The sequence below is a fragment of the Empidonax traillii genome, unplaced genomic scaffold (genome assembly GCF_003031625.1).
Source record: "Empidonax traillii isolate 1590-97213 ecotype Southwest subspecies unplaced genomic scaffold, ASM303162v1 scaffold952:size333442, whole genome shotgun sequence".
Lineage (NCBI taxonomy): Eukaryota > Metazoa > Chordata > Aves > Passeriformes > Tyrannidae > Empidonax > Empidonax traillii.
In genome coordinates, this window is record NW_020956145.1 from 71,989 (window position 1) to 97,836 (window position 25,848).

Genomic DNA, 25,848 nt, shown 5'->3' on the forward strand with positions numbered 1-25,848 from the left:
CATTTTGTCTGCTTATTAAAAAAATATATCAGTAAAGCAGTAATCTTGTTATGTATATGTATATATCTGTACAGTTCTCTGCTTAATAGTTTTAGTTTCATGAGTTTCATTTCAAATCTAAGTATTTAGGAATGCTGTGCATATTCGTGTGCTGTTTTCTTCTCAGGCATCTGGAAAATGTCCTATTTTGCTACCAGCGAAGTCATCACTTTTCTCATTTACTTGAGCAAGAGCAACACTTGATCCCAGCTTTATCTATGTGCTTTGGACAGTCAGTTTTCTTTATTTTCAGAACAAAGATTCAGTTTCACACCAAGAAAGCCAATCTGTGGCTGCTTGGTTTAACATCTAGCTGTATCAGTTTCAGCAGTGATGTTGAAAGTTCCTATTCACTACTCACTTTCTATTCCCTGTGTTTTCCACAGAAATACGAACAAGAACTGTTCAAACTGGCTTTGCCTTGTCTGAGTGCGGTTGCAGGGGCCTTACCTCCAGATTATATGGAATCAAATTATGTCAATATGATGGAAAAACAGGCTTCAATGGATTCAGATGGAAACTTTAATCCTCAACCTGTTGATACCTCAAAGTAAGGAATTACTTCATTGTAACTAGTTAGTTTGCTTTTGGTTTTGTTCTTGTGTTTATTTTTTTAATCTTGAATGTGTAAAAGAGGGGGGAAACCTGCTGTTTGGTATAATGGGAACATAGAGCTTTTCTTCTCTTTGGAAGGCTTATCTTCTAGATCAAATTGAGACCTTAATTTTTTTTTATTTTATTTAAGTATTTATTTTAAATCCTATGAAGCAATAACTATCAAGTTACATAACTAATTTCTTGGCCAAATTAGAATATTTTAATGCATCTTTACCCAGAAGATAGAATTTTCTAGTTATCTTTATATGTCTGCTGCAAACAAACCATCATGTTTTTAGGAGTTGAAAAAGCAGACTAAGTCTACATCATCCCTGTCATTATTAACATCTGCCAAGACACTAATTTCAGTGTGTGTGAATGACGGTGTACCTACAGAAAATTATGTTTGATCATGCACTCATATAATCATTTTACTATGAATAATGGGGAATTGGGTAGAAAGATATTCATTCTCCCGAGGCAGTCAGGCTCTGACCATGATTTTTAAAGTACATTAGCCAGACAAAGCACGCATCTAAATGGAGATCTTCTGCCCTGATTTTTGGCTACAGCCACCACGCCATTTTCCTTTGTGCAGAACAGTCTTACAGAAGTGTGGCTATGCGTTGTATCTTGAAAAATTCCTCCTGTAAGACATTTGCTTCAGTTGCTTCTGTGAGCTTTCTGCCTGTATTCAGCACACAAAATGCTGTCAGTAAGTTGATACCTTCGTTACAGCATGTTTGTATATGTATGCACATCAAAATATGGTAGTAAAAGCCATAATCTAATCTAGAATATAGAAATCACGTCAGTGACCATGAAGATTCATTTGTTTAAGATGTATTTAAAATATATTAAGGTTTAACAAAATTCAGTAAGAATATTATACTATCATTTAGTGAATTGGGTATTATTTTATCCAGTGTCATTTCTGAGAAAAATTGTAGATAGAATATATTTGAAAAACTTAGAAAATGTTACTTAACATTATGCAAACCATGGGTCACTTCTTTGCCATACAGTCACCAGTTCTGTGATATTTCAAGACAAAGAAAGCACTAATGCTGTATCACCTCCATATTATCTTACATTCTTTTAACATGCAAATCCTGCATGACATTGCTTACTACTAAACCTATTTATATTAAGCTGTAGGTAATAGGACATTATTGTACTTGTCAGTTCATTGTATTTCTGAAATTATTTGAAGTATTATAGCATTAGTAGAGTTCCCCCTGAAATACACTCTTTCGAACAATAAAAAAACTGATGACAGCACTGCATGAATATTTTCTGACCTTTATGTGCTTGGACTCTTTCAAACTGTTACTCAGACATAATTTTGGATTACATTTATGCTTTTTCTTATGACTGAAAATTAAAATCCAGACTCTTCTACTGTGCAGTAGGTGGCACTGTAACACTTCTACTACCCAAATCCTATGTGTTAGGAGGGAACATTTTGCTATTTCAGCAGTGACCAAGAAGCAATTAATCCCTTTTGTCTGTAAGAGTGCAGATGAAGAAAACTACTGATTTTGATAAATTATTTCTTGAAGAAGGTTCTGTCTCTAGTACTTGGTTGATAACTAAAAATCACTCCTTTTTCTTTACTGTCTCAGAAACTTTAACTTCTGCCCTGTCTCCTACAGCTATTGAAGGGCTAGTGTATTAATTTGTGTGGGGTTTTATTATTAGTAATAAGAATTTTAATATTTTTAATATTCACTGGTGTGTTGGAAAATAAAGCTTTAGGCATATAATTTTCGAGTTACATAAGTTAGAGTGCTTCAAGCATATAATACAATTTGTAGAAGTATATAAAATAGATGATATGTTTCTAAAAGGACTGTTATTGCACTTAGTTCATAATGAATATGTGCAATAAGTTACTACCATAATTCTGAAATTATAGGTCATAGTTTTACCTTTAATACCAGGAAAACGATAGTATAAGAAATATGTGACTAAAAAGATGAGTGCTCATTATCATTACTGATTTTCCCTGTACACATTTTGAAGAGGTAAAATTCCTGCAACAGCTGTGGTTGTCATTCAGCGTCCATTAAATAATTCAAATTTCTTCCTTGATTTAACTACGCCTTGGAGCAAAATGTAGGTGAGGATAAAGAGCACAGTAAGATGTGCTGAATTGATGTATGCATTAATAATTTTTTATTTTGAAGTTATCTTCAAAACCAAAGCATTCACATTTTAGCATGTGTGATATAACACTAATTTTCTCTTCACTTTCAGCATTACAATCCCTGAAAAGCTAGAATATTTCATTAACAAATATGCAGAACACGCTCATGACAAATGGTCAATGGAAAAGGTAAAATCTATATTCCTGTTAAAGTAAAATCAGATTTTTTATTTGAATTAATTTCATTTTAAACATATTATAATCTGGATGTTATTATTTTTCATATTGCTACAAGTTAGAATGTAGGAAAGATATAAACATTTAATTTTTTTGAAATGCATTTGAAGAAAAGTTCTTTAAGTGCACATGAGTGTTTCAAAATAGTGTTTCATAATTTCATTATTTTTATTGTTGACTTTTGAGGAAACATATTTGCTAATTGTTTAGCAGTTTTATGGACTTGAAATTTCATTTTCTTTGTAAGGAAAAAAGTTCTTTAGCATTTTTATTCCTTTGTGCATTATGTCCGCTGTTAAAAATAATTACTCCACTGTCGCACGGTATTCTGCTCTATATAAATCTTTACTAGAAAAAAGTATTGATATGTAGCTTTGGGTAATCTCTAATTCACAAGAAGATGGCACACTACATGATTCACTTTTCAATGTACAGATAATATAAATGTTGGTTGAGAAAATGTTGAGAAAATAGTAGAATGGAAACTTTAAGAGAATGGGTCTGCAGAAGCATTGTTCAGTTAATCTTTACTAACAAAAAAAGGATTTTTCATAGTTTTTTGCTTTGCCCCATTTTTTCCTTACTTCTTGTTGCTGTTTTCAGTTTGCCAATGGATGGACGTATGGTGAAACATTTTCTGAATCTGCAAAAGTGCAACCATTAATGAAACAATATAAGTTACTATCTGAAAAGGTAAGGAATTTGTTCATTCAGGGTGGTTGAAATATCACTGAAAATATCATCCTGTGTTTACATAATTAATAACAAAATTATTTGGAGTATGTCAGTTAATATGTGGTTGTTGCCTTACCCCCAATCTCGAAAAGATATGGAAGGGTTTTATTGTCTATTAAATAAGTCACTCAATCTGTTTTCTCACGTGACTGAATTTATGTGGCATAGCTTATGGTGACACTGAAGTCCCATAGTGCTGGTAAATTTTATAGTCAAATGTATTAAATACATTAAAATATAGTAAAATAATTGATAGTCCGATTAGGTTAGCTTATCTGATCTCAACAGAAGGTAGAGGCAGATGATGTCCAGAGCTCTATTCCAACATAGACTTTCTTACGATTCTGTGATTTTGGTTTTTTGGTTTATGTATCAGGCAAAACACTGTGTTACTCCTGAGAACTACTGCTCTACCTTGGACTTCATGTCTGAGAATGCTCTTAACAGGATGAGATTATCAGCTTCCTGCAGGGCCAGAATTCTTCTGCCCACCTCTGAAATGATAAATAAGCTTTTTAATATCTTACGTGATTTATTTGTCTTGTTTCATTAACCCTGGGCTGTAAGGGTTGGTTTAAGTACATTTCTTTGCATCTCATAACCAGGAAACACCCAAACCCTTTTTTTGCTCTGTACAGCTACATAATAAACAAGTTAATTATTGCATGTACATTCTTCTAGGAGAAAGAAATTTATCGATGGCCAATCAAAGAGTCACTAAAAACTATGTTGGCATGGGGATGGCGAATTGAAAGAACACGGGAGGGAGATTCCATGGCACTGTACAATCGGACACGTCGCATATCTCAAACCAGTCAAGTGAGTCATTTTGCTACAGACTTTTTAATGAGAAAGTAAGCAAAATCTACTCTCTGGTCTTTGATTTTAAAAATGATGAAATAAACCTATAGTGTAAAAATATGTGAAAGAATTTTTCACAAATAATTGTACAATTCTGACTACTGGTTTGGATTTCTGTTCACTGAAGCTGGAACTTTATTTCCCTGTTCCAAAGTAATATGCTAGTAAACATTTTCAAAAAAAAAAAAAACTAGAAAAAACTGAAGTAAGAATGTATTTGTTCATCTGATTTAAAGTTAACCACGGTATTAAGGGGAATTATTTACTCCAGCTGGTGATTACATATTAATTGTGAGTATTAATATGATTTTACTCTCCTATTTTTTGAAATTTGGGGGCTATTGATACCTTTAAGTATATAAAGAAATAAATAAAAGTACATATAAAAGTTATTTTTATACTTTTTTTTTCAAGGAAACTTAAGAATTAATGTTAATGCAGCATAAATTCTGTATTTCAGAGTACACTATTGTATTAATATTCATTATGTGTTTAAAATGCTGTCATACCATATATAGACAAAAGACCATATTTTATATGTGCAGATGAGAAATTTTAAGTGAATTTAATCACTACCTTCATAATAATGTAACAATGCTCTCATTGTTTGCTTTAGAAAATAGTATTTTCTCAGTATTTATTTAATGTGTGCTGCTTGTACATCCTTTGTGCTATTTTCTATAAATAATAACTGCCTTTTGAAAGCAAACCTTCAAACTTTTAGGCCTCTACATGCTCATATAAATGCATATTAAAATAATATCACAAATAGGAACAAAAGTCTGGACACTGTTCTATAGGAAGACATACCTGAGGAGGACATATATCTATAACTGCAGAAAATGTAGGGAAAAGTCTAACAATGCCCCTTTTCTAGCCACACTTCCTATATCAGTGGCTTGTCATCCAGGGAACCTCCAGAATTTTTTATTCTTCTTTGACCATTTGTGTCAATGTAATGAGCAAAGTTGCGACAAATTCAGGCAGTAGAGAGAAAGAATGACAAAATTATGATATTTTCTGAGTGGGGAGGAGGAACAGAAGGTAAAAGAAAAGTATTTTGTAGATTCTAGTCTTGAATGTAGAAATATGGTTGAAAAACCAATTAAAGTTTGATTTTTGCATGAATTCACCTTAAACGTGATTGTCTGAGATTTTCCCTGTTGAGAAAAAAAAAATCTGTAGAAAATGCAGAGATTTTATTATAACTTCACTATAGCCTGATCCACAAATCAGTAGGTTCAAAACCTTAAAGGAGTTCAAGTAAAATTTGCATTTGAATGAGAGGGATTTGTTGTGTTTGATGGCTGGCTGGATGTCTTTGGGAACAAACTTTGTTGATCTTTGCCTAATTCTCACTTAAGTTAACAACCTTGATTTATTTTCATTTGGGCTACATAGGATCCTTTTGCTCTCTAGAGATATACAAATTACTTTTTCCTGAAGTTCTTTCGCTACTTTCCTACCTTGTAACAGCTAACTTCTTCATATTAACTGCTTGCATAACTCAACTCTTTTGCGCATTTGTCATTCAGATCTCTGTAGATACAGCCCATGGTTACACTCCTCGAGCGATTGACATGAGCAATGTCACCCTCTCCAGAGACTTACATGTAAGTCAGAAACACTTAAACTGCCTACCCTTTTTTTTTTCTTTACACTTTAATTTTTTAAGTTCTGCTAGTTTATTTTAAATAATTTGCTACCAAATTTTACTTTTTTTTATATGCTTTGATTTTCGTGTTTTTTTTTTCTTTTTTATAATTTCTCTTTGATCCTCTGTTGCTTAAAAAAATGGTTCATGTTGAAAATCTTCAAAATTTTCCATATTCCTGGATTGATTTTCCCAGCTCTCTTTGTGAACATTTGTCGTTTTGAAGACAATCCTGTTTAGAAGAGTTATCAGCACCAATCTTTTATCATTAATTTCTCCATTATCCTCCCAAAACATTTTGCCATTGCTTCCCCCCCCTCCCCCCAAACTGAAGAACTAAGAATTAGGAACTGTTGCTACAGTAAATATTGTGAAAATAGAGAATGAAGGAATTGGAGGTATGATTTTAATAGACCTATCAGTATGTTGCTGCTGTTTGGAACTATACATTTTAGTTGATAAATGATGTTTCTGTCACTGGTTAGGATTTTTTTCATGGTGTTTGATGGAGCATGATGCAAGTTTTTACAGCCTACCTATTTAATGTCAATTAGATTACAGTATTATGTAGGCATACTAAGTAGTTTTAAATTAGTTACTATGAGTGTTTGTACCATTCTAATGATTGCAACATGGTGTTCAAAGCTGGCTACAATAGACTCCTGAAACACAGGGTTAAGTTTGCCCATACTGAACTTTACCATGGTGCGGGGAAACAAGCAGCAGTAGTAGATTAATTGGTTAATTGTACAGTATATTCTGTACTGTATCCAAGTCTCACACTGGATTTCTCCTCCTTAATTTTTGTCTTATAGTTTCCAGTTTTATATTTCTAGCCATTTTAGATTGCTGAGTACCTTTACAGTAATAAGAATTTTCTGCCAGTTAACTGTCATTATATTGGTGATCATTCCAAAGAATTAATAAAATGAATAATTGAATAACTACTTCTATCATTACTTTATCTTATTCTGATTATAAAATTCCTTACAATTAAAACATTTAACATTTGTATAAACTCAGTATAATTGAAAGACTGTGACAACTTTTTTTAATGCTCATGAACAAACTCATGATGTGAACATCATCAAAGTGTTATGTTGCAGTAAACCAAGCCTAGATAAAAGTAACCATCCTGTCCCAAACGACAAAGAAATGGTATTAGAACTTCTGTCAGTCCCATACCCTCTAACACTCATCATTAATTAAATTTCCTTTGCAGCCCTTAGCTATAAAGCAGAGCCTGTTGACTTTATAATTCATTTGCCCTGTGAAGATGTCTTCTTTGAAATCGGCTTCAGAATATGTTATTTAAAAGCAAAGCAAATTTAATTAAAATGCAATTCCAACTATTAATTGTCATAACACTGACATTCAGGAAATATCCAAATACGTGAGGTATTAAGGAGATCTGAGTTTCAAAAATTAGATGTATTTAATTTTGAACATTTTTTAAAATGTTTCATATCTTTCAAGTTGGAATTCAGGCCTAGATAAATTGTTAGAACAAAGTTAATTGTTCTGAACAGAGTTGTGGGGTTTTATGGGTGTTTTGTTTTTGTAGGGTTTTTTGTTTGTTTGCTTTTTTAACAAACTTTTTTTTGTTTGTCAAAGCATTGAGCATTAATGCAGTTCAATTTTTACATCATCCTATGCAAATAATATGCTAACAGGAATTAAACATGTCTAAAACTGTAACTCTGCAAAACACTTCTTATTTTAATCTTAAGTTACCGGGTCACATCCTGGCTCCATGAGTAGCTAGGTCTTACTCTGAGAACATCTTCATAGCACCCTGCTTTCCAAGGAAATAAAACACATACCTATACTGCATTCTTCCAAGGTCCTAATTGGGATTATCAAAACACCAGGATCAGAGTGTGCATGATAGGAAGCATCTACCATACAGAGGAGATATGTGCAATAATATATTCATTGGAGAAAAGTTTATGAAACAAATTGTCTTATGAATAAGATATCACAGAATATGCTGAGTTGGAGAAGACCTACAAGGATCATGGAGTACAACCCTTAGCCCTGCACAGGATACTGCTGAAGAGTTTGTGAGTTCGAGTATTCTCCCAAATAAAGGAAATACTCATTACTCAAAACCCTTACTGCAGAATATTTCTGTAGTTTCATGAAAGAAATGAAAAGTGAAATCTGCAGAAAATTCCACCACTGTATACGACTGGGGAGGGTTGTACAACCAGGAGAACAGGAGAGGTGGGTTTCAAAAGTTATTTTATATTGGAATAGTAGTTCCTACTAGTTAGAGATTGGAGAACTTGTCTTTTTTGCTTGGTTTGGGATCTAGCTTCTAGCTTGCCAGTCTAAAAGAGTTTGTTTTATAGGAAGAATGTATAGAGGAATTTATGTGATAAAATGGTTGGTGGTTTTAACAGTGTGCTCACAAAAATGAGCATGATATCCACATTGAAGAAGCTATGTCCATGGTATATGATTAGTCTGCAGCCAGCAGTGACAATGTTGTTTCAGTCCACTGGCTTGCTGTTCTTTATTTCCCTGATCAGGGCCTTCAGAGGGTTCTTTTTGGCCTTGAAGAATTAAGTCCCCCATCTTACAGCCCACTACTTTTTCCAGACTTTACTTCTCTTTGTGGTTCCTCTTTTTTTTTAATGAGCAGTTCTCTCTTCAGCACCAGGCTCCCAGCTCCTATACCTATGCCCATTCTACCCAAATTCTGTATCATATTTTTTCAATAAAAACTTGTTTCCAGTGAATCATTACAGTGCAATTGTATTGAAGTTCCCAGAGAACAAAACTTATTTATTATCAACCAGAGAATTGTCCTTCTTGAGAGTTAATCATTGCAAGACATGTCTCTAAGCTCTCCATTTTCCTAAGGCAATGGCTGAGATGATGGCTGAAAACTACCATAACATATGGGCAAAGAAAAAGAAAATGGAGCTTGAAGCAAAAGGTAATATTAACTATAAATATTTTCAGTATTCTAAGTTCACTTTGATTAGCTTGGTTTATGCATTTGAGAAAACTGATGAACAAAAAAAGGAGCAGCGTTTTAAAATTGACAAAGAAGAAACAATAAAGTATCTGTTGTGATGTTTAGTGCCTGAAAATTTTTATAGTACTGCATGTAACTGTTCAAGTAGCTTACCAATTCACATTTATCAAAGGAAGAGAAACCAAAGATTGTAAATTATTTGAAGCTACATTAATACATTTCCTTATAGCATTAATCTTTTAGAAGTAATGGAAAATTTTATATGTGGCTTAAAAAAAAAAATCCAAGGATTTGTCTCCAGTATTTTTAGAGGGAATTTGTTCCATTTTAAAAATACTACTATTAATAGAGACTTGCTATAATATTTTTTCTGAGATGACTCTGATCACTGCCCTTACAATTTCTTGGGGCTTCAGGGCAATTGTCATAGGAATTTAATGTGTTTTGTTGTGTGATTGTGATTTTAAAAGCTGAAATACGAGGAACGTTGTTTTTTATGCAGATATTTATATTAATAATACCAACATTATTTTCCTGCCAAATTAACTGTCTGCATTTAGGGACGTATTGATACATCAGATATTTGTAAACAATACTAATGCAGTTTATTCTGTTTACGTCTGGTTAACATTCTTTTAATCAGGTTGGACAGTTGTGTGAACCATGTTTGAAAAATGCATTCTAATTTTCTGACTTTGATTTATTATTGTAAAGTAGAACTCTGTCACTTTAATATACTTTTAAATATGTGTATATCTTGCTAAACTCAATGAGCCCTGCCAGAATGTTTAAAAGCAGGACTGTATATGTTTATATATTTGTTTATATAATGGTTTTCTTATTAAATTATGTGTTATTTATTGAAATATTTCCAGTTTAATTAAATTAAATTATATTTATAATACATGTTTGTAAGAGTTAAGCACTTTGTTCTTCTTTAAGAGTTTTTGCAGTAGGTTCAGCATATATACTTGGTACTTGCAGCAACTATGCTAGAACTATGTAGCCATGTCTGAAGTTCCCATGTGAATGTTTCTTAAGGTTTGTGTAAAGAAACAGACCACTGTATTATTGTTATTTCAGACTAGATTTTACTGTAACATGCCATGTATTATTCTGAGAGTGCTTTTGCATACATGTTGACTTACCATGTCAACATAAAACTCTTCAATTTTTAATTCTCTTGATGTTCCATAGTAGGAGGAGGCAACCATCCTCTTCTTGTTCCTTATGATACACTCACTGCCAAAGAAAAAGCCAAGGACAGAGAAAAAGCACAGGATATTCTGAAATTTCTGCAGATTAATGGATATGTTGTCTCCAGGTAATTCTCTGTTCAGTATTAGTGTAAGAGAAGGTTTCTAATAGTCCTCAGTAGTGGTGTTTGTTGTTTGTTTGTTTGTTTGTTTATTTTTTGATTTTTGTTTGGTTTTTTTTAATCAAAAGAAAGCTCTTTGATAATTTTGAGGTTTCAGTGCCTGGGAATAAGGCTGAGCTCCTTCATTACAACGCTGTAAGGAAGAAATGGGTTACAGAGTTCGTATGTTAGTATGTTTTGGAAGGCATAAGCAGAGTTCTCCAGAATCTCTGCACATCATCATCTGCCTTTCTTCTCAACTCTACAGCCTGTATTTTCTTTCCGGTCTGTCTCCATACATCCAACTGTTAGTAAACTTCCTAATTTTCTACAAGTAATAAAATTATATAGAATATATAATAAGAATTTAGGAAAAACTCTAGTGATGAGGTACAGGGCTCAGTCAGAAAACTATATTAACAGGCCACAGTTTACATGTGATCAGCCCTTTTTAAAGCTCTTTTTGCCTCTTCTCCCCTCTTCTCTCAATCCTTTGCTGCTGCACAGTCCATCATTGGTTTGTGTAGTTCCACTAATCTGCCTCAAATATTCCAAATCTTCATGTCCCCTTCTCTTAGGAGTTACAAAATACAGGTGGTCGCTCTCCAAAGTTGCGTCTGAAGTTTCTTAATGGCCCCTTATTTAGTAACTGGAGACTAATTCCCCAGCGTTGCCTCCTTTATCTTGTACCCTTACTGGTATCAACAGCTGACAAAGCTGTTTTAATTCTGAGATCTGCTTTTTCTGAAACTGAACTCTACCATCATCCGTGTTTTAATTGAAAGCATAAATGTGCACTACACAGGCAGTTATATTCAGTATATATGCAGTAGTTATACTTTTTAAACTTGCAGTATAGCTGAGTACTAGTGTACTTGGTGTCTCTGATGGGGGACTGGGTGGGTGTGACTGACTCCCTTGCTCATTAAGCGTGGCTTCTTAGTGTGCCATTAATTAAGTCCTGATCCTACAAAATCAAGGCATGTGCCAGTGCCAACTTGTTGCCAGCAGACATCAGTCCATGTCATGGATTCACACTCTGAAGATTCATACTTGTTGAAAGAAGTGCTTTTCATATCAGATTAGTAACTATGATGGAACATACCGGAAGAGCAATTCCATTGCTTTATTTTAGTTTTCCTCTGATTTGTTATAAATGTGACATAGCTATTCAAAGTTTTTCCATTGCAAACAGACTTTTGGGGAAAAGTCATAATGATGGATGTTAGATTTTCTTGTAGTTTTCTTAAATCAAAGTGTTTTGGCAGCATCAGAACTCCCTCACCCAAGAATCAATCCTTGGAGGAAAATATAAGGTGGTAATGCCTTACAAATTATGGAAGGAAATTATAATAATAATGGATTAACCTAATTGACAAGTCTCATTTTTCTGCAATGATCTAGTTGGGAAATCTTAGTCATGTTTTAAAAAATTGCTCAAAACTTAAATAAGTGTAAGAGTACTATTTATGTCAAACACAAAAAATTCTTATATTAATAAGCACTTAATTGTTACTAGAGAAAATAGCACCAGCCTACATGGAGAGGTAAGACTGCTTTTTATCCTTCCATGTGTGTGAAAATTACTTCTTTTTACAGAGGACTTAAGGACCTGGAATTAGACACACCTTCCATTGAGAAACGGTTTGCCTACAGTTTCCTTCAGCAGCTTATAAGATACGTGGATGAAGCCCATCAGTACATTCTGGAGTTTGGTATAGTATCCTTTGCACATTTTTTTTAAAAATAATTACTTATATTCCAGTTTCCCATATTCATTCATCAGATTAAAAGTGTTCCGCCAAAATTTATAATGAGTTTCATTCTTCGAAAAAGAAAACTGGCTGCTTCCTTGCATTTATGCACAAAATTATAATCTCTCACATGTGCACATTAATAGTTACTATCATATATAATCCCTTTTTCAGAGAGCAAACAAAACCAGTCATTTGTACCGTTCTGAAATGTTCTCTGGAGAAGGGAGTAGAGAAACCTCTTCAACAAAGTCCCACAATGGGAATGTTCTTTCACAAACATTTGGCACACATTTTGTCAGCAGTGCTTTGAAGGATTTAACTTTATCTGCTTTTGGTGAAGATAAAAAATGATAAAAGTTCAGTGACCCAAGTCTGCTTCTTACATGAGCAGTAAAAGCCATAAAAACTGGCCAGGTGCAGCTTCTGTTGTGACCATGGGAATCGTAGTGACACACAGCATATGCTATGCCTCATGTGTAGTTATAGATGGTATAATTGACAGTAACAGAAACATCAAGATTTAATAAATCAGTGCTCACCCAAAAGCCTATCTAGTTTCAAAGTGGAAATTATCAAATTTGTGAATTATTGTATGATGGTTACTTACAGTAACAAAAGTCTGGTCTTTATAACTCATCAGGTTACTTCTGCTGCTGATGCCTGATTACCATGGCTTCATGCTTCTTAATTATATACATTTGTCATAATTGCAAGAAAGATAATGAATAACTACTGAAACACTAGAAGCATTGGTGGAACAAATAACATTCAATTCTCTCAATGGATTAACAGAAAGAAGACAATTAAATAAAGGAAAAATAGTTTGGGAGCTGTAACAGATTTTATTTTTTGATTTAGAAGCTTTGATTTTTATAGTAATGAATGAAGGGAAGCAAATTAAATTTCAGTTGGGTAGATCTAACCATTAATTTTGTTCTTTAGATGAAGTCCACAAATGAAGAGTAAAAATTACTTTTGTTTCTCCTGGGAACAACTGGAGAAAGGTGTTTAATTAGAATCTGAGTAAGGCTTTCAAATTGTCACCTGTAACAGGAAGAGACAGACATAGCACCAGATCTTCATCTCACAGAAATACCTGTATCTCTTTGGACTATGAGATGTCTAAAAATCTAAAGCTGACCAGTATTATTTGTTTATAGTATACACTTTCTAAGAAGAATGCAGAATAGACTGTAGTTAGGATATATGACAGGGAGCTTAATTTTTTTCTGTCTGCAGATGGTGGCAGCAGAGGCAAAGGAGAGCAGTTCCCGTATGAACAAGAAATCAAGTTTTTTGCCAAAGTACAGTATATCTTTTCTTATTCTTTGTCAATGTTGCGAGTTATTGAAGTGAGAAAGTATTATTTAGTGACTGTTATTGTTAAAGTTGCATTTTTTCTGTGTTAAATTCATTTATTTTAAAGTTAAAACTGGTACTAATAAAAATAGCTTGAAAATAATGTAGGATGAAGTATAGATGTGGGAAAATTACAGGATTATATTTTTATTTTTGTTATTTCCTTGCTCCATGATATGCAGCTACTCATATGATATTTTCCATAATCTCCCTACCTTTTCTGTTTTCAATAAAGTTTTTTTCTGTTTTTCCACCTTAGTCTATTTTTGTAGACTTTTCTCTTTTACAATATTCAGGCAGGTAAATGTGAGCAACAGTTACCGGAATTAACACAGCCATATATCTATTAGTGTCACGTTAGTTATTTCTTTCCTTGTTTTAAAACCATGCTAAATAAATTCAAAGAGGAATAGACATTAAAGAAAGAAGCATATTGAGATTTTAAAACAGAAAACCTATTTGAAAACTCCTGCCTTTATTTGTGACTTACAGAGTGATACATAGCAAAGAAAGTCCTGAGATAACCATTTCTTTCTGATGTAATTTCAGGTTGTGCTCCCTTTGATTGATCAGTATTTTAAAAATCATCGCCTGTATTTCTTATCTTCAGCAAGTAGGCCTCTCAGCAGTGGAGGCCATGCCTCTAATAAAGAGAAAGAAATGGTGACAAGGTAAAGCTCGTTAATATATAATGTTAATGTCTGTGTATATATCTGTTTGTCTTTAAACAGCACTAGTTGACTGTGGGAAAGTGAGAACTGGGAGGCAGAGAAATATTTTTCTGAATGAAACTTTTTAAAACAGATTATACTTTTTTCACTTTGTTTTCCTGTTAGGAAAATTTGTTGTATAAAATGGAGAGGAGTGCAGAGTTACTATTATGTACTGTTTAAAAGACAGTGATGATGCTTTTATCATGCAGGGAACTTAAATTTATCACTATGTCTCACAGTAGAGCACTGTGTAAGTCTGTGGTACAGGCCATACAATTATGTATCAGTTTTCACTGTGGAAATAGGTATATACTGAAGTCATTATTGCTGCAAAATTTAATGGTAGATTTAAAAGCCAAACATACATATTATAGCTGATTTTCAGTAAATATCATAATTACTGTCCACCATAAAAAGGAAAATGAGGGAGTTGCATTCTCTCTGTTCTCTAAATATTAATAACAGTAGTAATATTACAGAAATACCCACTTGATTATTTCCCTGAAGTTACCCCTTTTTTTTTTTTTTTTTTTTTTTAGAACATCTCTCTAAGACATGTTTTCACTTAATTTCAGTTCTGATTGAATTGAAACCCACATTTCCCATTTAGTAAGGTGGGCTACAAGCTTCACACAGGACCTATTGAATACCTGTAATGTATGCATCGTGGTTGCCTTCTTGGCTGTTATTGGGCATGAACCATGCAATACTGAATTGCTGTATTTTGAGGCTGACAACCAATTCGTGGTTAAACAGACATGCAGGGTTTGCAAGATTGTGTGAATACTGAGAAAAGTTTCTAGCAACAATACTAAGCATAAGTAGGTAATGGCTGTCTTGACCCTGCATTGTGTCATGGACTAATTTGATCTGGCAGCTTATATGAATAGTGTTCTTCAAGGAAATAAAAAACTTTATTGAAATGCATGAATATAAATTATTTTCCACTATTGTGAGCTGCTGTTTTTCTTTCTATAATATCCTGGATAACAGTATTTTTGCAGTTGTTAAGTCATGCCAATAAACCCCACACTTCTGCAGTGTCAAATATGTCATCATACCAGCTGCACAGAGATTCAGGATTTCTGCACATATGCTCTATAGCTGGATGAGATTCCTGAACATATAGCTCTGCATAAAGATCAGAGCTGCTATCATACTTGATTGGTTTACCTGCCATCCAGATGGGTCAGCTAAAGAGAAGAAAACACCTATAAGGAAACCTTGAATGAATAATAGCTATAGCTAGCCCTGATGAGCAATTTATTTCCTAGTAATCAACACAAAGATATAGAAACTACACTGAATGATCCATTTCCTGAAGGGTTCTTTTGGGATATTTTAATAGATTGCCAAATTTTTTTGTGTATTTTTTCCCCCTTACAGTATTACAAAAACCTGAATTTTGGATTTTCAGTTGAGTTTTCTCTTTAGATTTGTTTGAGTGCACCTCCTACATAGGATTTTCTTCAAGCTAAGGGAAGTTCCTGGCTGCTTTCTTTCTCCAATAAAGATAAACTTGCATTCATTAAGCTATGAAAGAGTATAATTTGGGGTATTGATAAGGCAGTGAGAGTGTTAACATATGCAAAAACAATTCCATATTCAGCAAATACAGTAAATTTGGATCTGTTTTCTGGAAAATATGGGTGAGACCTCTTCCTGAAATGTGGTGGCATTATATTCCATGTTCCTTGTAGCCCTCCTCTTCAGTACTGGGCTTTTTTGCATTTCTCATCCAGTAGACCATCTGACAAGTTCTAGTACTCTACTGCATTTGTATAAAACTGGTTCTGGACATCAATCTAAGTACTGGCCATTTGGACTTATTTATTTATTTATTTAACCTGAACTAATTACACTGGAGATAACAAGTTCAGTGTCATTTTGTGAAAGCGTAACATCTATTGAATGGTACAGTCAATTGAGTAACATTTGTATATCAGAACATAAAATAGATTGTGAGCTATTTGTATCATTGCTAGAATGGACACAATATCTACATGATGCCTACGTGCTTCTATTCAACTTTTCATATTGGACTTGGGGAACCAGGGTCCTCATAAAGAAATATATAGCAAATGTCTGCATCATGGAATAAAAAGTGAACAGAGATTCCTGAACATGCACCAAACAGACTCATTTCTAAAACAGAGCAGTTGTTGTTGCTAAAGTGGATCACTGTGCACTGGCTAATTAGCTGTACTCAATACCACATTAACCTGGCTGTTGTGATTCTGGACATAAGTGTTTTCATTTGACGCCATGCTCTTGTCTGTCAATGGAACAACATGTTCAGATCTCATCCATAAGCTGTGCAGACATGCTTATTGTATATTTTGCTTTTAAGTGCGAGGCTAATAAATATCCAGTGTGCCTAATGATTAAGTAGCTTAATAAAATGTCATTATATTATTCTTACCATTTATAGGAGATGAAGGGGGTTTGCAGCATAAAATAATACTGCCAAGATGGATGTTGTTCTTGGTGAAAATTCTCACACAAAATAAATCATGAAGATTGAGCAAATCCCTCCCAAATATGGAGGCCGGGTTAGTTTGGGTAGGGCAGTTTGCTCCTGCTTCAGTGAATTAACATGAAACTTCAGTCTTCATTGTTCTCAAAGGAGCACTGCTCATCAGCACAGGAAGTAGTTCAAATGTGAAATTAAATCATTGTTCATATCCATTTTTATTCTTTTAAAACATTTTAGAGGCTACTTCTTATGTCAAATGTTTAAAAAGAAACACATTTTAAAAGAAATTTTTACTGTACTCAAGTTTACAAGATCCTAATTGAACTAGTTAAACATTTGCCATCACATACTTCAATTAAACTGATTCCCTTACCTTTTTCTTTCAAATTGTCAGTGGTATCCTGAATAGCACAATGATTGCATTTTACTTCTTAAAACTTGATGATTATTTCCTTGTGGGTTATTGTATAGGACGCTTTTATATTAATTAGCTTTGCTTTTAATTTTTTTTGTTTCTTTAATTATAATATGTGCTTATTTAACCATGTTTGTTAAGGATATGCACTTAAAAACTCTTTCTTTAGTACTCTGTCCCACATTCTGCTCAGACAATTGATTCTTTCTGCGTGACATCATGTTGCTTTTCCTGCTCATATATCAGCTGTTATTTTTTCTTTCTTCTTCCCCCCTCCCTCCCTTATTTTTTTCCTTCTCCCTTTTCTTCTCTTTTGTTTTTCTTTTGTCTTCAGCCTGTTCTGCAAACTTGGAGTTCTTGTCAGGCATAGGATTTCACTGTTTGGTAAGGAGACCCTTGACAAATACTAGCATGGCCATCACTTGATTTTCTTTGCCATTTTTGCATTGTGTTATGTGCTGCTTTGTTGCATGCTGCATGGCAGAAATGCATGGTCTACACAGACCACTACACATCATTTAGTCTGGTAGTTCACAGAATTTATTAGACAGAATAAAAAGCTTTTGTAGTTATCAGTTTGGGGGGGGTTGTTTACTTTTCCGTGTGTCTTAACTAAAAATATCTGGATTTCATTATCCTACCAAAGAATTTTGCTGAATAACTTATAATTACTAATTCATTATTTTATCCTAAATAATTTGGGAAAAACATCACCAAACTGCACATTTGTATCAGAAAGTCATTAAGAAAGATTTGAAGTGGGCTGAAATGCTTAGTTATGTTCTGTGGAATTCTTGAATATTCCCAGATCTGCTTGACTCCACATACGCATGAGTACTATCTTTCTGACATTATGTGACTTTAGCAGGAGCTCTGTGTTTGTCTTATGCCATGTGAAAATCACTTAATTTAAGTAATTTACTTTGCAATTCTTTCTTATGCCATGAGAGTTGAAAGGAAAGTTGAAATAGTACATCCTATGCATCCATAACTTGTATGATGGGTGCAGTGCAAACTTCAGTATACATGAACATACCTAAATGGGTAATTTCTAGTGAATTAGAATTTGATTAAGGTAACATGCATCTAACTCAATTCCTGCATATTTCATTTAATTTGAAGGGAAGGAACTCGCTGCAGCAGTGTGGTGTTTAAAAAGTTTACAGACTGTTATGAAAACTATTAAACCTAGAAGAAAGATCAGAAGTTATTTTGGGATATTGCTTTTAAATGTTTTGAGATAAGCTGAGTGAATTTCCCTGTAAAACCACAAGATCATAAGAGGAATGCAGCTGTGTGTCATTGTTGCAGCTTTTTCTGAAGGGTGGAATATGTCACAGGCATGTGCATAAGTTCTGATTTATACCCTAGGTTGCTTCTTCAAAGAATGAAATTGCTCAAGTATACTATTAAAATTTTGTAAATATTTTTTGTTATTGTGTGCATTTGGCTTTCAGACTTTTTTTTTGTCTAAAATGAGTCACAGTTGAAATCAAAAATCAAAGTCAACCTCTCTTCAGTACTAAAGAAAAGATCTTTTCCACTCTACATCTCAGCTTGCTTATTTCCTGTTGTTCAAGTGGTAGGAGATAAGTCAGATAGGATCAGATAACTTTTCCCTATGGCTACGGTTTTGTTTTTAACTCTTTCTCTAGACTACAGTAAATAACAGAATAGAAAATCTTTATGCCAACACTGGTTTTTTTTCCGTTAATTATGACAAGATCATAAGATTATGGAGCATGGTTAGATTATTTACTGTGGACCTACTAAGTCAATTCGAAATCACTTTGCAGTTTGTCTTACCTTGACAGTGAACTGCATCGTGTTAGAAAACCTGATCAACAGAGTTGCACTTACTCCAGCAAAGACAAGGACTGTGTAGAAGAGGGAAAAGGATGCCTCTGAATACAGCTGGGGTCTAGAAAGTTATTTGTGCAGTTTGGAGACATCTTCAGTGCTTCACTGCATCTTCAGTGAGCATCCTGTTATGGATAGTGGGGAGTTTGCTATAACAAACAACAAAATGCTATATAGTTTTGCTATGTAGGTATTTTATATTACTGTGAATTTGAATGGTACTTCTGAACATACAGCTGCATTTATGAAAATCATAGTGAAAGTAGCTTAAGCGGTGTATAAAAGTCTTGATAAATTGGGAGTTTAGGTATGTAAGTCTTCTAGAGGTAATTTAAATAGTGAATCACATTTTATATCTAAGACAGTTATTTAGATTATGGAATTGTAATTCAACATGGAAACGTTATTTCCTACACTGTGAAAGTAGATTTTGACCCTAATAGTTTACTGTTTGAGAGCTGTAGCTGCGCATCAGGAAGACTGTATTGACTTTTTTTGTTATTATTACTGGGCTGAAATTGAAAGATTTTAGTGAATAATTTTGGTGAATTGAGCATTTCAATTAATATTTTCTCAATTTAAAAAGCACAATTATGTGAGTAGTTTGATTCGAATTTGTTAAAATCCCTAGTAAGGAATTGTATTCTAGAGCAGGTTGCTGAGTGGATTTGTGGCTGCCTCATCCCTGCCTGTGTTCAAGGCCAGGTTGGATGGACCTTTGAGCAACCTGGTCTGGTGGAAGGTGTTCCCGGCCCCCCTGACAGAGGGGTTGGAACTGGATAATCTTTTGAGGTCCCTTCCAACCCAAACCATTCCATGATTCTATGACAGTCTAATCCACAATCCAAGTCCAGTTTGAGTACTTCCCTTCATACCTGCTGTCATTAGCACAGTCTTACACTCTCTGCATCAACACTGGCACTGATATCACCAGAGCAGCAAAATAATAAGGAAAAAAAAAAGGAGATCTGACAAAAAGAATCCTTTGGAGTGCTGTTTTTGGTAGGATTGTGTGAGGTCACCTCAGCTTTCTTATCTGCTCACTTTATTGATAACAAGTGTCAGTGGAAAAAAGGGTGGGGCCTGACTAGGGCCAGCCGTGGAAGTTGTGGTTCAGTTTTGTTTAATTTGCTGTGGATGAACACTACGGCAGTATCTCCTAATTTCGGTAGCATAGTACAGTTTCTCAGTTCTACAACAAACCTCCCACACCTTCTTTGCAATTTATCTCTTTAAATCTCTATTTCACTAAGTTACTAATTTTAGTTGTATGTTTGCTTACACTTTTAAGCGAAATAACCATCAGTAAGAAAGTATAGTGCACTGTATCACTGTATGCAGATCACAGTATTTACAGAAATACATCTTAAACCTTCAATTTGTTTCTGCTTTTTTCACTAACTGAGAAAATTTAAAGAGACACAATAAAAGGCAGCTCTGTTTTTTCAAAATTTGATTTAAAAAACCCCAAATGTATTAGGTAAGCTGTGGTTCAGATTTTTGTAGCCTACATGTGTCTTGTATTTAAAAAGTGAACTTGTACAAGGCAACATTTTGGGATGTACATATGTATACAAGGCATGTTGTGTGTAAGTCCTATTTTTACATATATAACAAGGAAAAATAATGGAAAATATTTTGGAGTATGTGTATTATATCATAGATTGTTACTCATGTGAACCACATCTAATCAAGCTATAAATGGCTACAGCCTATGGGTAACACCAGGGAACTAACTTCTATTATGACATTTTACAAAGATGTTCTCTTCCTGCAGTATCAACTTCTGAAAATTAACAGCTTTTATGTTACTGAGAGGAGGAAGATAACTGTCCAGATAAACTTGAATTAATTGAAGCAAAATTTATAGAAATCAAGGGAAAAACAGACAATACACTGCAGCTCTTATTAACCCCACATTTAAGTGCTTCCATCTTGATTGCCTCAGCTATTTGATGAGAGATGCTTTACTGGCTATAGTTACTGCATTTGTGTAAACAAAGCTAAGACAAAAGAATGCATGTTTTTTAACTTGGATGTTAAAATTGTGCAGAAGTTCCATTGCTCTTCTGCTATGTCATTTATTCTTTCGTTAAATCCAGAGATACAGTTAGAAGAGTGTCAATATGCTACCCACTATCCTCAGTTTAATTGGTGGATCATTTTCTTCCCTTTTTAGGAAATGATGCGACATCAATAGTCAACTGTCTCCACATACTGGGCCAGACTTTGGATGCGAGGTAATACTGATTATGTTTTCTAAAGTACAAAGAAAATCGAGAATGAAGAGTAAAATGTGCAGTCATATTTGTACTGTCTGTGTAAGGCTACTGAATTTCAACACTCAAGGAGTTACCAGGCTGAAAAGAATTATCCTTGCAAAGTAGGGTAATTACTAGGATTTGACAGGACACTATTTGTAGGTTACACTTTCAAGTTTGGTATGGAACAATGGTGTCCAGAAACTGCTGGCTGTTAATTCATCTGATTTTAATCATGTGACTTTCTTGAAAATGCAATAAAATTTGAAGTATGTTAGTATTTTGCTTGCACTGTTTAGTCAAAAAATTCAGGAGTTAAATGGACACGGAGTGCAGTAAATTCATCTCACAGAGTGTCTTCTTTGTAAAATTAATTCAGGTTCTTATTTGAAAAAAAAAACCAAACAAATAACTCAGACCCTTTACATAGAATTCAGTATTACTTTTAAGTTAAATTGAGCTGCCTGACCCATTAGGTTCTTAGATGAAAAAACCTTCATATATTGGAGGGTAATGTGTTGCTTTTTGTTTACTGTACATTCAGCCATCTGTGCTGATGGTTGTTAGATCTTTGCAGCTGTGAAACAAAATATGGTAGTTTAAAATATCTCCATGGAAGAGATTATGTTACAATATCTTGGATTTTTGGTCTTAAACTGTCCATGCTCTACGCAATTATACAGATGAAGTACAGATACAGATGGAGGTCACTAATTTAGCTCTTGGTAGAGATATAAAAATAGCTCCAATAGGGATTAGGGAATTCATAGGACTAACATGTAAGTTTGAAGATATTGCCATTGAAACTGTATATATTTACTCTTTAAAATAAACAATCAAAGAGAAAAACCGGTCTAATACTAAAATACTGAGTTTCACTTACCTTAAAGAAAGGATTTCTGTAATTGAGCTAATTAAAACAAATAAGGTAATAATTATTCTGAATTATATCTTGGCATTATGATGTTATAGTTATTTAATCAATGCATTTATTTATTTACTCATTTATTTGTTTATTTTTTATTTTTAAACAGGTGTGGTTGTTTTTTACTAATTCCTTTTTGATGCCCTTATTTTGGAGACAGAAATATGACTATCATGGCTGGGAAAACTTTTTGAGTTCTAGCTTGAGATAGTTCTTCCCTTTCTAGAGCCAGAAATTTCTCATTCTTGGTTTTGTTGGTGTCGTTTTTTGGTGGTGTTTTTGTTGTTGTTGTTTTGGTTTGGTTTTGTTTGTTTGGTTGGTTTTGGTTTTTCCCTCTGAAATTAAATGAGTAAATTTATAAGTTTATAAATTTTAAAGGACTTTATTTTCTCATCAGGAAACCAGATAAAGTATCCTTGTGTTCTGCAGGATACCTATGAAACTTGTCAGTCAGTTATTCTACTTTGAGAAGATTTTACAATATTAAAAGATGAAAGATTTTTCTTCAGACCTCTATTATCTATTTCATATCATCTGAGACTAAACTTTATTCCATGCTTGTCTAATAGAATATTCTTTTTCATTCTTTTTGCATGTTTTAAACAGGACTGTGATGAAAACTGGTCTGGAATCTGTTAGGATGGCACTGAGAGCATTTTTGGACAATGCTGCTGAGGATTTGGAGAAAACAATGGAAAATCTTAAGCAAGGCCAGTTTACACACAGCAGAAATCAGCCAAAAGGAGTTACACAAATCATTAATTATACCACAGTTGCTCTCCTGCCAGTACTATCTTCATTATTTGAGCATATAGGACAGCACCAGTTTGGGGAAGATTTGATATGTATGTATCATGCATCATATTATCATGTATGTATGTAGAAGGGCCTTGCCACGAAAATATCTGTTGTATCATGTAGGAAGCATTACTAGACTTTCATTTCCATTAGAGAAGGACAAATTCTATGTCATTTTGACAAAATTGTCATAGATTTAATTAAACATTTGCTGTAATCAGCTAAAGAAAGTCTGCAGGTTTTAGTGGACATCATGTAAATTATTAAAGCAGATGTGGCTGTGATTAGAAAGTCAGAAGGATTGATTTTGTTTATAACTTTACTGTAGATTTACTGTGACTTTCTTCTGTGAGAAGTCATTTTGTGCAAGTTAATTTGCCTTTTCTCTATCTGCAAATAAGGTTATACTACAAGAATGATGTTATACCATCGTACATGCACCTTGACTCATTTTCAGTTAGCAGGGAATTTGGGTGGGTGCATCTTAAATTCTAAGGAAAAGGGAAAAGTGGAAGGAGCTCCTGAAGAATTCAGACACCAGAGAAGGGAATATGTATGAGACCCTGTATATGGGGTTTCTGTAGAGATTCTGAATACAGCAGATTCAGTATTCTTTATTTTCCCAAACATGGTATCTGCAAGACAACATTTTGCAGAATTTGCAGTCTGCACATAAAGGTTTAATTTTATGTATTTTAGGAACTCACAGAAATTCTGCTGTCCAGACTGCACTAAAGGAGGCAGTTCTGCTCTGTAGAGTTAACTCAGTTATGAAAATCCATGAAAAGCATCTGGCAGAAAAGAATATCAAGTTTTTTTGTTGTTGTTCCTCTTTTTAGAGTCTGTAAAAAATATTATTTAAAATAGCGTTAAAAGAACTCTTTGAAATTTTGGAGTTGTATTGATGGATTTGAATGTCATGAGATATAAACATTCTCTTCTCTCATTAAATTATTTCTGTAAGATTAAGGAGACTGTGATGGTGTGCAGAAAAGGTATTTTTGGGGTTCACATACTTCACTTGTTCATCATAAACCACTGTTTTAGACATCAGCAAGTTCATGCCTTGTGTAGTATTTGATCTCTGGTATTCTGTCTTTTAAAATTTAATAATTAGCTTTATATACCTTATCAGTTAGGTTGGTGTTCTTAACCAGCCATTCTGTATACATCACACTGGTGTAAAACACCCAATTTAGAATTCATAAACTGAGAAAGAATAAATTATTTAAATTGTGCCTATTTGTTTTATCTAGAGCATAGGGGAAAAGGCTGTTTTTTCTTGCACAAAACTTCTCTTTACATCTTGTTGAGAATAAGATTATCTTATTTGTACAAGTATCTTGACCTGGTACTTGTACCTAAGAGTACTAGGTACAGAGTATTCCATGGGGGTAGCATGTACAAAGGTGTACCTGAGGTTACCATTATTTTGTAAAAACACTCAAATCCAAGATGATCTGAAGTAAAATCATGGTACAGTAAAGGGCCAAGCCATGAAGCTTTGATACAATATCTTCTAGGCTCTCCAAGCTCATGAAATCTTGTGCTGTTTTACTCACAATATTTCATTGCATGTTAGGGGATCATATTAGCACTGTAGGAGACACCAGGAAAGATATCTGTGGCAAGAATGGGAGTGTTGTCCTTCTTGATGGTGCTTACACTGTTACTCTATTACTGCAGAATATACTAGAAAAGCATTTTTTAAATAGATATTAAGATTATTCTCACGTATTTGTGACTGAAACATTTGATAATTTTAAAACATCCTTTGGTGAAGTATTCATAAGGACTAAAAGATTATTATTTTTTTAATCCTTTGTCAGTGTAAAGTGTAAATCAAGTACAGGCAATTAGCTAGTACCTGCACCTAAATTTTTTTAAAAAAAGAAAAACTCTAATTAAAATAATTAGGTATCTGTTTCACTGGTTTCCTTTCTTTTGTACAATGGTCTGTTTGTAAAGTGGCACATGTTGGTTGCCGTTAATTTCAGAAAGTTAATGCACTAGTGAAATATGTCTACTGTCTTAGCTGTTAACATGATATTGAAGTGAATGGAAGCTTTGAGTAAAAACTATAGTACTCAGTGATCCAAAGACTTTCTCTATTTAGTGAGTGATATCTGTGGATTTCTGTGAATTGCCTTTGACATCTTAATATTATTGATTCAGTTACTGTAGAAGAAAATGCATTTTAATTCTAGGGAAATTGCAGAGAAAAATCTCTTTATAAATATTTTTTTTCCTTCTCTTTAGTGGAAGATGTTCAGGTCTCCTGTTACAGAATATTGGCCAGTTTATATGCTCTGGGAACTAGCAAGAGTATCTATGTAGAGCGGTAAGAAGGAAAAGTGTTCTTCTGTTTTAAATATTTGTGTTTATATTTAGAATCATGACTTTGCAGTTCAGAAATAAGTATAAGAAGAGATTGTTGTTGCAAAGATATCTTGAGAGAAAAAATGGTGCTCAGATGTTAAGTATAATGCAGCTTCATTTATTATAATGAACTAAAAATATTGCATTATATGCTTGTCAAAATATATTTCTTAATTAAAACAAAAATCAAAAAATTATCTGACTTTAGAAAAAATAGGGCCTATTTGAGGGTCAACTGAGGCATTGTAAAATTATGTCATTCAGCTCAGCAATTGTTACAATTCTTCCTT

General features: G+C 33.7%; 1 protein-coding gene across 1 annotated transcript in view; it reads left to right on the top strand.

The window, feature by feature from the left end:
- The window catches only part of LOC114067667 (ryanodine receptor 2), a 169,835-nt gene that overhangs the window by 65,320 nt on the left and 78,667 nt on the right, over nucleotides 1-25,848 (top strand). The window contains exons 35-48 of the mRNA XM_027903257.1: nucleotides 426-589; nucleotides 2,896-2,974; nucleotides 3,626-3,715; nucleotides 4,439-4,576; nucleotides 6,154-6,231; nucleotides 9,141-9,216; nucleotides 10,456-10,582; nucleotides 12,215-12,330; nucleotides 13,612-13,676; nucleotides 14,281-14,402; nucleotides 17,670-17,719; nucleotides 21,375-21,435; nucleotides 22,988-23,226; nucleotides 25,439-25,520. Of these exons, the coding sequence (XP_027759058.1) occupies nucleotides 426-589; nucleotides 2,896-2,974; nucleotides 3,626-3,715; nucleotides 4,439-4,576; nucleotides 6,154-6,231; nucleotides 9,141-9,216; nucleotides 10,456-10,582; nucleotides 12,215-12,330; nucleotides 13,612-13,676; nucleotides 14,281-14,402; nucleotides 17,670-17,719; nucleotides 21,375-21,435; nucleotides 22,988-23,226; nucleotides 25,439-25,520 (1,487 nt within the window). The remainder of the gene's footprint in view (nucleotides 1-425; nucleotides 590-2,895; nucleotides 2,975-3,625; nucleotides 3,716-4,438; nucleotides 4,577-6,153; nucleotides 6,232-9,140; nucleotides 9,217-10,455; nucleotides 10,583-12,214; nucleotides 12,331-13,611; nucleotides 13,677-14,280; nucleotides 14,403-17,669; nucleotides 17,720-21,374; nucleotides 21,436-22,987; nucleotides 23,227-25,438; nucleotides 25,521-25,848) is intronic.